General features: G+C 55.4%; 3 protein-coding genes across 3 annotated transcripts; 2 read left to right on the top strand and 1 right to left on the bottom strand.

Annotated features, from left to right (window-relative positions):
* Window positions 1-255: 255 nt before the first annotated feature.
* CHGG_02248 (uncharacterized protein) lies at window positions 256-9,926 on the bottom strand (the record flags this gene model as incomplete). Its single annotated transcript, XM_001228763.1, has 2 exons — window positions 256-3,403; window positions 3,454-9,926. The coding sequence occupies 2 exons, from the start codon at window positions 9,924-9,926 to the stop codon at window positions 256-258; spliced, it is 9,621 nt and encodes a 3,206-aa protein (XP_001228764.1).
* A 1,421-nt stretch (window positions 9,927-11,347) lies between these two features.
* On the top strand, window positions 11,348-12,492 carry CHGG_02247 (uncharacterized protein; the record flags this gene model as incomplete). Its single annotated transcript, XM_001228762.1, has 2 exons — window positions 11,348-11,515; window positions 11,743-12,492. 2 exons carry the CDS (start codon window positions 11,348-11,350, stop codon window positions 12,490-12,492), a joined length of 918 nt encoding a protein of 305 aa, XP_001228763.1.
* Window positions 12,493-13,182: 690 nt separating this feature from the next.
* CHGG_02246 (uncharacterized protein) lies at window positions 13,183-14,232 on the top strand (the record flags this gene model as incomplete). The annotated part of the gene is made up of 1 exon (XM_001228761.1): window positions 13,183-14,232. The coding sequence occupies one exon, from the start codon at window positions 13,183-13,185 to the stop codon at window positions 14,230-14,232; it is 1,050 nt and encodes a 349-aa protein (XP_001228762.1).
* Between the last annotated feature and the right edge of the window lie 483 nt (window positions 14,233-14,715).

Below are 14,715 nucleotides of genomic sequence, written 5' to 3'. Positions count from 1 at the left end.
AAACTACACTAGAACAATGAACGATTAGGCATTTTATTTCTTATACCCACCAACGCCATGCAAACGGAGTCTAGGAATCTCAAGAACGCGCTCCTAAGCGACACAACCTTGTCAGACCCCGACAACACCCACCCCCTTACAACCCAAAACAAAGCAACCTCCCTCCTCACTAGCCACTCAACCCGCCCGTTTCCTCCAACCCCGTCTCCACCACCTCACCTTGCATCTCCCTCCCCCCATCACAAAGTCAGCGCCCTACTCCAACCCCTTAAACCGCCGATTAAACTCCTCCACCGCCACCGCCACCATGCGGTAAATAAACGTGCGCCCACTCTCCTGGCCGATAGGGATAAAGGGCCCATTGGCACCCCCACGCAACGTCAGACTCAATCCCGTGCGCTCTTTCGCGATAGTCTGCACATCCTTCAACGGCACATCCCACTCGGTCTGGAGGCGGCGACTGCGGATGAGGAGGATGCGGGCGTAGGTCACCATGACGACCATGTCTTCGGTGGGCAGCTCGAGGTGGGCGATGTAGGCCTCGTCGAAGTACTTGCCGTTGTCGACCTGCTTGAGCCAGCTCTGGCCGAGCGCCTCGCGCTGCGAGTAGGGGCGCACGACGCCGTCCGAGGGGATGTAGCGCGGCAGGCGCACGCGGTCGAGCTCGGAGCCGTCGAAGACGGTGGTGGTGTTGCGCACGCCCTCCGACACGTTGGAGGCGAAGTCGAGCACGCCGATCGCCGGCTTGGTGGCCAGCCCGACCACGCCCTTGCCAATGCCCTTGAAGAAGCCGAGGGCGCCCTCCTGCTCGGCGCCCTCGAGTGGTTTGCGCGCAAGGCCACCGACGCCGGAAGCGACCGAGGTGAAGAGGCTGTTGGCGCCCGCCGTGACCCCGAAGAGGGCGTGCTTCGGTCGGTTGCGCGCGCGCGTGATGCGCCGCCGGTCTTGGAATTGTTTGTCCATGGTTGCCGCCGCGAGGCCCTTGGCAAAGCTGCCCGTGACTTTGGAGAAGGAGTCGCTGAAGCCGTAGACGGACTTTTTGAAGAAGGAACCGGCGCCTCGGGCGAGGCCTAAGCCAAAGTCCTCTGGTTTGTCGGACATGATGAGGCCCTGGTACGGCTCGTAAAAGATATCGGCAAAGCCCGAGCTGATGTTGTTGAAGAGTCCTACGGGATTGCCGAGGAAGTCAGCGCTGCCCAGGATCTTGTGGATCTGGTACAGGGCCTCCTGGCTGTAGTGATTCGAGATGTTCTGTACAAGCACCGGTATCGAGACCCGCACATTCTCGAGCATCAATGCGTTAAACCTGACTGGCGCGTCGTTGATGTTCCCGAGGGCCATCGTCATGACGTTGAAGAAGAACATGACCGGGTTCTTGGATGACGTCTTGTCCTCCACATTGACTCTCTCAGTCCGTACAAACGAGAGATCCAACTGCATCGGCTGAATGTTGAGGACCTCAAAGTAGATATCTCTACCGGACTGTTGTTGTTTCGGTTGCGGAATGTCAATATTGTCATCGCATAGCTTATCCTCTTCTGCCGTTGACGACCAGGAAGCGCCAGGGATCTTGGAAAACTCCAAAACCGCGTAGATGAAATCCTCATCTAGTTCCACCGTCATCTCCTGGAGAAGAACGGTGGCGTACTTGATGTACTCGACACCGTACGACTCATCCTTGACTCGCGTGACCATGGCATGCAACGACGGGTGCGCCTCGATCTCCTGCGCCCTCTTTGGCACCACACTAGGGTAAAGAATCATCGGGAAGATGCCGCCATAGAGCTGATTGTCGATTTGGATCCATTTCACGGCCAAGCTCACTGTCTGGTACATGGGCGAGTCGCTGTAGCGAAGTTGGACATCTCGGAAGGTGAGGTACGCCAACTCTTTGAGCTGCGAGTTAATGAGCGAGACACCAATGCCGGACAACCGCAGTTGCGCGCTGAAGGTGGTGTTCGTGTCAAGCTGCTTCGCTTCAAAACCCTCCCGACTGCTAGTCGACCCTACATTGGACCGTTGCCGGTAAAGACTCTTGGATTGTTTGAAGTTAGACAGGATCAGCGACTGCGTCGGTCCGTCGGCGGTGACGTTGATGTCGATGATCTTTGCTTGGCCGTTGGTGCCAATGAATTTCATGGGCATCAAATTACCGATTTCCGCCAGCTTCACATGTCGCTCCTTGTTGTACGCACTGATGCATACCTCCCTGTGCTTGGCGGCAGGGAAATCCCATGCATACGGCATGATGCTGCGTGGAGGGAGACGGTATCTAACAGCCCGCCATCCGGATCGATCCTCGTCCTCGTCCTCGTCAAGGCGGGGGTTGACCTGATAGAAGGTGAACTCCATGTCGCTCTCGTTACGCATCGAGAACGGCCAATTCCTCTGCTCCATGCTCAGACTCAAGAAGATGGTTGAGTCCTCCATGAGAATCTCAACCCGGATCAGCCGCTGACGTTGACCGGCCTTAGCGATCTTGAGATGCGTGATACCAAGGTCCGAGATATTGAAGGGTGCCGTCCATTGGTTGTCGAATCCGGGGTAGCACAAGCATAGCTGCTTGACGGCACCTCTGTGCAGATAATGCAGCGGCCTGAGTGAGCCGGTCTTGAGAGACATCACGCTTGAAGAACTGGGTTCACGGATGTTGATGTCGTCACCAAGTTTGTTTTGGATGACGTATCTTGGAGCCAGAGTCACCGTCTTGACCATCTTGTACTTGCCCTGACCTGAGTCAACTGTCACACCGACGTGGATCTCGGCGTTCTTCCCCGTGGAATCGAGCACAACCTCGGAAGTGCTTCCGATGGCATCAAAACTCTGGGGTTTGCTCCATTCCGAGTCACCAGCCTTGAGGATAGCCCGGTTTCTGTGGTCATCGCTGTTGAACGAGAACATGAGCGGCTGCGCTTTCTTGTCGCTTCCGTCGGAAACGTCGATGAGTGCCTGCCCCGCCGCCGCCTTCGCATGCTGCATGAAACCCTTGGAGCGAATGCTAACATCCAGTCCGGTCTTGTTTAGAACGACATAGGGGCTGTACACCGTAACCTTGAACGCACCCCCACCATCAGGAATGCGGAAGTAGTGTAGCCTCAGGTTCAAGGTCATGTTATTGTCGTCGCGGCACACTAGATGCGTCTCTTTCTTGAAATCGTCCGTCGGGCCGGCGTTGATAATGGCGAACTCGCTTGGCTTGAACAGGGTATCCTGCATGTCGATGCTGAGGAGCAACAGATGCGACAGCTCGACCACATGGACAGGGCTGACGCCACCCTTGCGGAGAAAGTTTGACCAGTCCTTCTTCGTGCTCTTATCGTAGATTCGGTACTTGAAGTCGTAGGGTAGCAAGTTCTCCAAGGTGACAGGAGCGGAGATCTTCAGACGCATGTATGGATAATTCCTGTTGTTGTTAGCTTCCTTCATCCCTTGCAGACACAAAAGACTACGTACCTAGTCATCGGATTGGACTTGTCCCAGCGTGTAGACATTTGGAAGTAGAAAGGATCGCCATGCTCTCCTTTGCACACCAATGTCTTGGTTGGGCGCCGGAGAAGATCCTTCCACCACAGAGTATCGGTGCTCCATCCATAACCGAAGCCCGGGTCTGGTCGAACGAGCAGGCTCTTCTCGTATACCGCTCCAACCGGTGCTGGCCTGCTCTCGCCGGGCGCAATCTTCTCGATCTTGAGCAAGTGGCCCTCGTGAGCGTCATACACGCCCAGCTCGACAGGCAGATCTGTCTCGTTCTCCACCAATAAAGGACTGCGCAGTGTGACATACTTCACGTTGTCGGTGCCCAGTTTTACCTCAACAAGTAGCTTGTGCAGAACGCCATCCGTTTTCGGCTTCAGTGCATAGAGGAACTCGCCCTCTCGAGACAGACGGATGTTCTTGACCATGTCAAAGCCACTGCCGTCCAACTGAACGGACACGTTGCTGGCACCTGCACCCTCGGCAAGCATGAGGCTCTCACGCAGTTTCTCCCAGTCTTCGAAGCTCCACGGCACTTCTTGTCCATCCGTGAGACGCAGTGTTGTGACCTCTTCGCTGCTCTGCCGCTTGGCATGGACGATAACCTCGAAGCCAGTGTAGTTGCGGATGCGGTAAGGGGCCTCGACACCGCGAGGTTTGCTGAGGACGTCTTGGTCCTGTGCGAAGAAGGCGAAGGACTGGGAGAGCAGAGCGATGCTGGCGGTAGTGACAGTAACATCGAAGTTGCGTTTCGACGTCACATCAACCGACATGGTGCCAGTTTTCTGGTCACGCGCTCCACCGAAGCCGACCTGCCAAGGCTCGATCAGAGGCTCCCAGGCCGATTTGGCGAAGTTGTAAATGTTCATGTACATTTCAAGTGCAGTTTCCGCCTTCAAACTCGACGACCAGTTCTCGGCACCGGCCGTGAAGTTCTTGACATTCATATCGAGAATGGGGAGTTCGTGGACGTCGCCAAGGAGCACCACCCTAACCCCGGCCACTGCAACAGTAAGCTCCTCGTTTCGCGGCGGCGGCTTGACGACGTCGTGGGGTGGTGGGACCCCCCCTCTCTGAGATACTTGACCGGCACTCTTGCTGGTCCGCTTCGTCCTCCCCGCCAGAGTCGATGAACCCTTGCCGCTTCCAGTCCTGTGCTTGAGGCTGGGTGCTTTCAGCTGTTTCGCCTTTTGGTCGGATGCCTTGGGATCAGCGTCCACGGGAGTGCCGCCCGATAGCTCAGAGGCCTTGGTAATCGTTTGCATCACCAGAAGGATGTCCCGTAGAGATAGCCGGAGAATCAGAGGCTCGATGTCGGCATGGATCTTCGTGGTGGCCGGTTGGGAACTGTCCATGGATACTTGAACCGAAAAGTCGTCGATGATTCTCAGGCGAGAGTCGTCAAACCGATCCATGCGGCAGAGGAACATGCCGCACTGGGATACTTGGAATGTGAGGGCGTGCTGTTGAGAAAAGATTACTTGTTTCGTCCCCAAAACAATGGCCTCGGAGCTTGTGCTTAAGGGGTTGGCGATCAGGATGACTTGGGCGTCTACGACGTTGACCCGGTAAGCCAGTGTCGTCTTCGCCCCGGGCTTCTTCTGTTGCGTCTGGTCGGCAGCGGGTTGGATGGCCTGGCGGCTGCTACTCTCTGAGCGCCTCCCAGAAAAGTTGGCCTGCACAGAATCCACGTCACTCATTTCCTCGGGGCTTTCCAGCGGGCTCTTCTCAGGAATGTCCGGCTCGGTAGTTTGAGTTCCAATCGTAACAAACTTTTGGATAGCGAAAAGGTAGTCGAGGGCAAAGATGACACGAGGGCTATCGATGGCAATCATGGCGATGATGTTCCTCTCCTCACCGCCGGACATGGTAATGCTGGCCATCAGCTGCTCGACGCTCGTATTACCGCTCGTCATGATGCGCCGGAACTTATTCGTCTCACGATGGCGGGTGTCGTGAATTGTAAAAGCTTGGATAACAAACTCCGCTTCAAGGCTGCCATTGGAGTCCATCCGCGTTTTGAGTCGGCTGGAGTTGAGGCTGAACTTGGACAGGCTGGCGGCATCAATGTTTCCAACAGGGGCATCCTGTAAGGCGTTGATCAATTCTAGACCGATCTCGTTAACCGTAAAGACGAGGTCAAGCTTAGTCCAGGCTTCGCCGCGGGTCCCGAGCTCTGGGCTCATGTCAATGAGTTGTTCGTTCGTGCTACTGCCCCCATACCCTGGCAACGTCCTGGCACGCTCGAGGGTGGCATTGTCAACATCTCGCTCAGCGTCCGCGGTGTGCTGCTCCGGATCCCCAGCAAAAGCAGCAGGCACGGATTTGGAGATCTCGAGGAGCGAGTTGAGTTGGTAGGGAGTGATGCGGAGATTTAAATCTGTCATCGAACTTTGTACTTCGAGGTCAGGCCGCTTGACGCCGGGCTTATGCTCGGCGTAAGTGATGTTGAACCCGAGGTCGACATGGTCAAGGAGTTCCAGCTCCTCTTTGCGGCCTTCGCTGTAATGGAAGTTGGACGTTAATTTGATGTTGCGGATGCCGGCTGACAACTTCATGGCAATCTCCGAATCCTCCGAGTCGTCAAGCGGCGCGAACTTGTTTTGAGCGTAGATCTCTCCCAGGTATGCCGTGATGACATCTCGTTGAGGCCTTTCCGGGACTACCGCACGAGGGAACACAACGATAGGGGTCTTGACAATAACATCGAACTTGATCCGGCTTTGACTCTGCTGCAACTGGTTGGCTTGGTTGGCGGCGGCCTGGCGGGCAGCGTTGTAGATGGCCTGCATTTTGCCGAACTTGACAAGGAAGTCAACAATCTTGCGGAAGGGCTCTTCGACAAAATTCAGTTTAACAGATCCGGCCCGCAAAAATATCGACGAGTCGTAGCCTGGGTACTGTTCGACCTTCGATGGATCGAAAGTCTCGTAGCGAAAATCGGCAAGTTCGTCACCTTGAATTGTGACGAGCTGCCGCAAACTCGAGTCCTCCGCAACACCCAAGTTAACGTCATCCACCAGACTCAAGTCCCCGAGCTTTGTTGATACGCGCATCGTTCGGCCGAGAAGGAATACACCAACGTCGGCGTGATTGAAGGACAAGGTGGCCAGGCGGATGCCGTCGTTATTAAGGATCAGTCTGATAGTCTTCAGATCCACCTTGACCCTGATAGCACCGCTTTCAGACTGCTGAACCGGTGAGGGGGGTTCAACATCGATATCCGTCTCGGACTCGTGGTCAATGAGAGCCTTCTGGCGGGCGACGTCAGCAGACTGATTGTTGGTGAAAGTGACAAGGATAAAGTCCAGCAGCGTGAGCAGCGTTTTGCGTGTGACCACCAAGTTGATGGTGGAGATAGCGACGTCGACATTGGTCTCAACCCCTTCATACACAGTCATGAACTCCGGCGATTCCTTCTTGACTCTAACAAACTTGACATGGACCAGGTCCCTTGCTTGTTTGCGATCCTCTACATCACCCGATGAGACGATCGACTTGAACTCAGCTGGCGGGTTCTCAACGAAGTCGTCGACGGTAACAGATCCTAGCGTGACGTCCGCGCCCATGTCGAACGGCCTGAGGTGAAATTCGACTCCGAAATTCTCGGCGACGAGCTCAACAAGCAACTGGTCAGGCTTTTGTCTCTGGGGGTCGCTGCGATAAAGGGAGCCGCGAAGTTTGTCGACGGTGAACTTGAACTCAAAAATGCGCTGCTGTACCCGTAATTGCTCGTCCGACGAACCGTCTTTGGCATCCTCAAACTCATCATCGTCATCAAGGTCGTCGTCGTCAATAATAATGGCTTGCTGCTGTGTGGTGAACGGGAGTAGTTGTGTAGAAATTCTTCTCGCGTTTCGCATCCGCGATTCGGAAGATGCGTTGCTCTCAACACGGGGTCTCTTGGGTGGTGGGCTGGCCTGCGACAGCTGGTCCTGATTCCCCCCAAGCTTGGGTATCGCGACATCGATGATGCGCATCAATGTCTTGTACTTGGCGTCCGACGCACTCACTTGGAGAACAGGCATGTGTCCGGAGACCTTCATTTTCGTAAGGTTGGGGGCTTTGGGGAGGATCGATGCCTCAACAACAAAGTCGACATTGATCTTGTCGACGATGTGAAGCATCAATCGGTCGTCCTTCTCCACCAGCTGTTGCTTAGTTTGCTCTACTGACGGCCCGATCAAGACTTGGGTCGATGTCAGCTTCACGAGGAAGCGGTCATACATCAAAGATTCGAGCCGTTTCATATCCTGGTCGGTATGTGTTTGGGCTTGCTTCGACTTGACCTCCTTCGACGTCTCCTTGTCCACCAATTCGCTTGTGACACTGATATGGCCGGCATCCACGATCACACAAGCGGTGTTCTGACTCGTGATGATTTCGGGAACAATAATGAGTGGCGCCTGCAGGTCCAGCTTGGCATTGACGGTCTTGTGTTCCTCGAGGGCAAACTGAAGTCCCGCTCTTGTCTGCTCGCGGAGGCCTTCAACGGTTGCACCGGCGGTCTCCATGAGTGCGTTAATCGAATCCATGTGGCGCTCTGGGGGCCGGAAGAAGTCGACAACCCCGACAACGACGTTCGGGTTCCACACGATCTCGAGCGGCTTCAGCTTTGCAGTCACGGCAATGTCGGCTTGGTCATCCAAGGGGTTTTGCTCGAGTTGGAACTGGAAGAAGGCTTCGTCATTGATCTGAGCGAGTTCGGCAATAGATAAACGCTTCTGTGCCTTCTGCGTGGGCGCATCTTTCACGCGGACAATTTCCTTGTACACGCTCTTTGGCGTGGTACCATCGTTGACGCGGAGACCGCCCAGGCTAAGGTCCACCAGGAAGGAATCGGGCCGTTTGAGGCCCTTAGCTTTGAAGACGTCGAAGTGGAGGCTGATTAGGTCTCTCGCGTTTTCGTGGGGGCTTTGCTTGAGAGTGAAACTGCCTGTGCTCAACGAAGTCTCGATCTGCATCTTGACCGTGTCCCGGGGCTCATCGACGGCGGCGGCGAGGGCGGTTTTCTCGTCCCAGTCAATGACCTCATAGAGTTCTTTGCGCTGCTCCTCCGTGATTTGTGTGTTCTCCATCTCGTCCTGTTTCTCCGTGTTCTGCGGCTTAGCCCCCCACACCCAAGCAATCCAGCCCTGCTGCTGCTCTTCTTGCGGTGGCGGGCGATTCTTGAGAGCTTCGGCATTTTCCTTCTTAAGCTGGTTGCGGGCCAGGGAGCGCCAGAATCGGAGATCCTCATAGCCCAGCTTCCACTCCAATTTGTTCATGTCATCATTCTCAGTGGGCGTGAACTGCTGGTTCTGCTTCTTCTTTTTGAAGAGCTCGATATACCGATTTCTGTCGTCCCTTCGTTCTCTGAAGTAGTCCCAGGACCATCGCCGGTTACGCTCGTGAATCTTGCCCAGCACAGCATCACCGGCGAACCTGAGCCAGGCACGCGGGTCCTCCTTGGGCGTAACCCCCTTTGGTTGGTACTTCTTGTACTCTTGGTGGCGGATGAAGTAATGGAAGAGGTCCACCATCATCAAGGCATCTCGGTATTGGTGGTCGTCCAGGACCAAACCGATTTCGTCGAACAGCAGGTTGGACTTGAACTTGGGGACGTGTGGATCTCCCGTCTTGTCGAGTTCGATCTTAGCCTGACCTGATACTGGCTTTAGGATGAACTGATGACCGGCCGCGACGTCGTTGTCGCTCCTCATGATCATGGTCTTGAAGTTTTGTAACATCTGGTCGTGTGGCGTCACCTCGGCCCCCGGAGTATGCGCCTCACGGCCAGGTCCCATGAGTTTGGTATCGGTGTTCCAGTACACGGCCAAGGATTCCAATGTGGCGAGCTTGTGGGTGGTCTTGGACGAGTCCTGAATGAATGTGGGCGTCCATTCGCCATCAGTGCTGACAGCGCTGAACTCCTCGAGGGTGACGCCGAGGGCAAAGGGATGGCCAGGCGCGGAGATGGCGTCCTCGTAACGAACGTGAATGTTCTTCACGGTGACTTGCAGGTTGTCGACGATTTTGGTGACCAAGCTCTCGGTGAAGCTCTGGGTGCGCTTCTGCTCTTCCGGGCTGAGGCCCTCCTGCGATCTCTCCTTCAACAACTCGGCCGAGTCGAGCTTTTCCATCTTTATCCTCTGTTTCCTGCGGTCTTCCTCCTCTTCGTTGTATTCGGCCTCTTCCTTCGGCGAGGCAAGTAGAAACACATCCTCAATGAAGACCTTGACGGGTGCGCCGCGCAGGTTGGACCAGGGGATGACCAATGTGAGCGCGCCGAGGTGACCTTCGACAACGTTTATGGGGAGTTTCAGCTGGTCGAGAGCCTCGCGGCGGAGTTCGAGATTGCGCAGTTTGACATCGCCAGACCAGATGCCAACCTTGAGCTGTGTTGGATCGAAGTTCTTAACATACATGCCCAAGAAGCGGTTCAGCAGCCCCGCGACCAGGCCTTCCAACATCCTGAATGTGGGGTGCCGTAACCCGGGCAGGGCAAAACGAATCGATGTCTATGCTGTAGTGTTCGAGGGCGTCATTTGCTGGCGTTGCTAGCGTTGCTGTCGGGAACTTGGTGTACGAATGATGCGAGTGCGCTCGTCGTTTATCTCGGTGTATGTGAGGATTCCAGCGCCTTGACCTGAGTCATCAGAGGGGAGAGGAAAACAACAGCGCTAGGGTATACTAGAGCTATTGTACCCTCAATTGTCAGTGAGATGTTTCGTAGTTTCGGGTTGCTTCAGTGGCTTGTGGAAAGGAGGGGGAGGGGTTGAATGGGGCCAAGACACGACAGTACCAACCAGAAAAAAAGAGGAGCAACTCGCAATGGTGAAAAGTCAAAGCACAAAGGCGATGTCCACACCGGAATGCATTGGACAAGAGTTCAGAGGAAACTGGCGGGCTGGTCGTTGTTTTCCAGGCTCTCGCGTGGGTGCTGATGACGACGGATCGTCCCCTGCCCAGTTGCTGCCCTGCCCTTGCCGCGCAAGTGGTGTGGTGGTGCCGGGAAACCCGAAGCTCGGACCATCGAGCTTTGTGCCAAGGACCAAGGAGGGGCATTCGAGGAAGGCATGCTGTGAATGTGACCTTGATCCTAATCATGAAAATACTTAAATATGATTATAACGTGTGTCTAATTCCATGATCAGATAAGGTATAATACCAATTATGTTGGTCACAAAGAATATCGTTGACTTTCAGCGTCAAATTACCACAGTAATTGATGCTTCTGTTTCTTCTCGCCAAGCATCAACTCCACGAGCTCATCATCTACGGGTGGGGTTCCAATAACACCCAATCCCACTCCAAGCTCGGCCGCTGAGCTCCTCGCTGCCGCCAACCATTACGTCATGACCATCGGCGCAGCATGTTGGCGTGCCTACCTGCAACTTGCAACTGCATTAAAAAACATGGAAGCAGGTCACTGGTAGTACTTGCAATCATGAATTTATGTAATGCTTCTGCAGATTGCGATATTAGTAGCCAACGGCCGTACCTTTGTGCGACTTCCATCAACTAAATCCCATGTTCTTTGCTTGCAACCTCCGTCGCGTGTCCCCTCTTCATTCCTAATAACCACTGGCTATCGCTGACCGTCGCCATCGCCATCCCTATTTACTGAGTTTGGACGCGTCGAACCATCGTCCGGACTTTGGCCCCCTCCTCTTTTGAGATTCTTCACGAGCACAGCTCCCAAATCCTACCCACCATGCTCGCCGCTACGATACGGGGTGCTCGGCCCTTAAGAATACAATTCCAAACCCTTACGGCCACAAGCCGGCAACAACCATCCCACCCATTCGCAACACGGACTCCCCCCTCGTCTCGTCTTGGGCGGCGCGCAATCTCCCCATTGGGACCACTCCAGACCACCTTGCGCACACACATGTCCACCAAACCCCCGCTACAGCCGAACAAAATCGATAGGGAGCATGAGAAAGAGGTGGCCCAAAAGAAGCTTGAAGCCCGTCCGGATGAAGTGTCAACTACCTCCTCTGTCCGACACATCTTCGAAGAAAGCCAAGCGCCGCCAGAAAATAACCCGGATATCATGGTAGGGTTGAAGAGTGACCTAGTATGCTCCCCCCTGATTCCCGTCCTAGCTTCTACCCCACCCTCTTCTCACGCTTCGGAAAGAACACAGTGAAAGATACGTTTGCGCTCGCCTCAGTCCCACGAGAGGCATTTGGCCTCGGCCTTGCGGGCACGCTCCCATACCTGGCCACATCCCTTTCCACCGTGATCCTCTCCTGGAACCTAAACATGGACTGGCCCACGCAGTCGAGTTTCCTCAACGCCTTCCTATTCAACCACGAAGCGGCCGCCCAATGGCTACACATCCTCGAGCCAATCCAGGTCGGGTACGGAGCCGTCATCATCTCCTTCCTAGGCGCCATACACTGGGGGCTCGAGTTCGGCGAGCGGCAAGCCGATGAGAACCGCACACGCCTGCGGTACGGCATTGGCGTTCTGGCGCCCGCGGTGGCGTGGCCGACCATCTACATGCCCATTGAATGGGCGCTGACGACCCAGTTTGCTGCTTTCTGCGCCCTGTATTTCACCGACTCGCGCGCGACGGTCAAGGGCTGGGCGCCGGCATGGTACGCGTCATACCGGTTCGTGCTTACCGCCGTGGTGGGCGCCGCGATTGCCATCAGCCTGATCGGCCGCGCCAAGGTCGGCGAAGGGCAGAGCCGTCTCAGGTCAGGCGAGTTGGCGGAGAGCCTCAAGACGGCGCCGATTTCTGTGGGCAAGGATCGTGATTTGGCGAAGGAGGAAGAACAAGAAAGGGATAGGATTCATAAGGAACAGGAGAAGGAAGAAGAGAGGAAGAGGAAGGAAGCAGCGAAGAAGAATGAGGAGGAGGAAAAGAAGGCTAAGGAGGAGGCAAAGAAGAAGGGCGATTCAAAGGATGACTCGAAGAATGACTCGAAGAATGACTCGAAGGGTGAATCGAAGGCGAAAGACCAGGATGCGGGCGGCAAGAAGGAGGAAGGAAAGCAGAACGACGAAGACAAGAAAAAGGACTAAAGTAGGAACTGACCCTCACTAAACGAATGGCCATACGGCGGCTGCCCTCGGTTTCTCTGGGGAGTATGCCCGGGGTGTTGGGGATAGGAGAACAAAAGCCTGCCAGTAAAGGATCACCATCTAAGGGATTCTGGTCGTGGCTATGTGATAATGACTTAATACTTCAACTTAAGAACGACGACGATTTTACGTATTCACGCGGCGATATTTCGCCTTGGATGTGACCAGATGGAAGTTAAACCTAATGGATCCTGCACTCGCAAAGTTAATTATACGATAACTGCAACCCGGGGTTGGTGTCTTGAGAAACAAGCCCAACCAGATAGTCATCTTATTAATGCTCCCTTCTTTTAAGGCAGTAGCTTCCTGAAAACTTCTGAGATAGGTAACTGACATCATACCATTCTATACATCAGTGGAGAAGGGAAGGGGCTAGTCGCTGGCTAACCCCTCCCCTCCCCCCCACCGGATCGAACCCCTGAACTCCAGGCCCTTATCATTCATCCCAGGCTGAGCCATCGTTTACCTCCCATCAACCGCAAGCTCTTGGGTTGGAACCTTGACTTAACTACAATTATCATTACTAATATACATCCTTGACCCCTAACCTTGATCTGTCTTCCCCCTCTTTGAAGCTGTTCCCTCTTGAATACACAACAACCCCACCACGCCTCACCGCACAATTCCACCATGGGCGAAAGGCAACAGCAGACCGCACAACAACCCAATCCTTACTCGCCTCTAGGCCAGCCTGGCCCTCACGGCTATCCCATGCGCTTCGGAGTGCGCCTCGCCGGGTTGAAAGGCTTCAAAATCTACGGCGCCGACCCCAAGCAGCCTTACCGATACGTCGAGCTACACACACGACGCCAGATTCTGCACGAGAGTGCACACAAAAAGGATTGCAGCCCTGCCCTCGTTACCGTCAAGGAGAACTGGCCCTCGTGGTCCCTCTTCCCTCTCGATGACGAGTCTGCCACCTTCACCATCACAGTGCACAGCAACTCCAAGGAAGCAAACACAGACCCAGACGACAACACCACTGCAGAGCCCGAAGCTGCTGCCGACTCCGAAGCCTCCAGCCCGGGGCCCCCAAACACGGAAGCCACTAATACGGAAGCCACCAACACGGAAATCATCAACACGGAAGCAGCCGACATGGAAGCGGCCGACGCGGAAGCCTCAGAGCCGGAAGCCGTCGACCTGACCATCGACATGGACCACACCCGCTGCCGGCCCGTCACCTTCCAATTCACCTTCCCCGTCCCATCCCCACAAGCCGACGGCACCACCACCCTCGAAACATTCGAATGGCGCCGCGCACCCCAAGCCTGCCAAGAAACGCGCGGCATCCGCAAGCGGACTCTCCCCCCGCTCGAGACCGGCGACGACCGGCTACCAGAAGAGAAATTCGTGTACGCGCCGTCGGGATCAGTCCTCGTGCGCCTCGGCGAGGGCAGCAACCGGTGCGCGCCCGGCCGCGACCGGCCGCTGGGGTTCACGCGCGCCGGTGAGGAGATCGTGGCGTCCTACACGGCGTCGCGCGACTACCGCGCGTGGTACTACTTCCAGTTCTGGGGTTCCGGCGCCACGGGCGAGCTGGGCGAGGCGTTCACTCATGTGGCCGTCATGAGTGGTTTGGCGGTGTACCAGGACGAGGAGGCTGAGAGAGCCAAACGGGCGAAGAGGAAGACGGATGTGCACGGTGCCAGGCCGCCCGTTTCGACGGGCCTGCCGTGAAGGACGGATGGGATGGGGCGGGCGCCTGCAAAGGGGGTGCATTTGGTGCAGCATGGTGACCATCCGCCGGGGCATTTGGCGGCGCAGTGTGGGATGCGGTGAGCTCACTACATATAAGGGAGGTTGCGGGTTTCTACCTAGAAAATTAGTGCATCCTGTGCCTCGCTCACCTAGTTCTCCCTGAAGTTGAGGGACTTCGTTGGGTCTCATGAGAGTTGTATTGAAATTATACCTAGAGTAATAACAACGCTACTGCCGGGGATTATTCACTAAATTCTCGTTCGTCCTGCCACTTGCCTTACTCTCCCTTGGCCCCCTCCATTCTTGGATACATTCCCTCATGCTTTTTAACCAACTCCGGGTACTCAGGCAACCTCCATTTTCCAGTGTTGTGTTGGAAGACCAACAGCCACTGATCCAAGGTGTCACACACACAGGAAGATGGGAATTCACACGGCTGAGCCTAAGAGGCTATGAGACTCT

Source organism: Chaetomium globosum, genomic scaffold (genome assembly GCF_000143365.1).
Source record: "Chaetomium globosum CBS 148.51 scaffold_2 genomic scaffold, whole genome shotgun sequence".
NCBI lineage: Eukaryota > Fungi > Ascomycota > Sordariomycetes > Sordariales > Chaetomiaceae > Chaetomium > Chaetomium globosum.
This window is presented reverse-complemented; position numbering and strand designations above follow the sequence as displayed.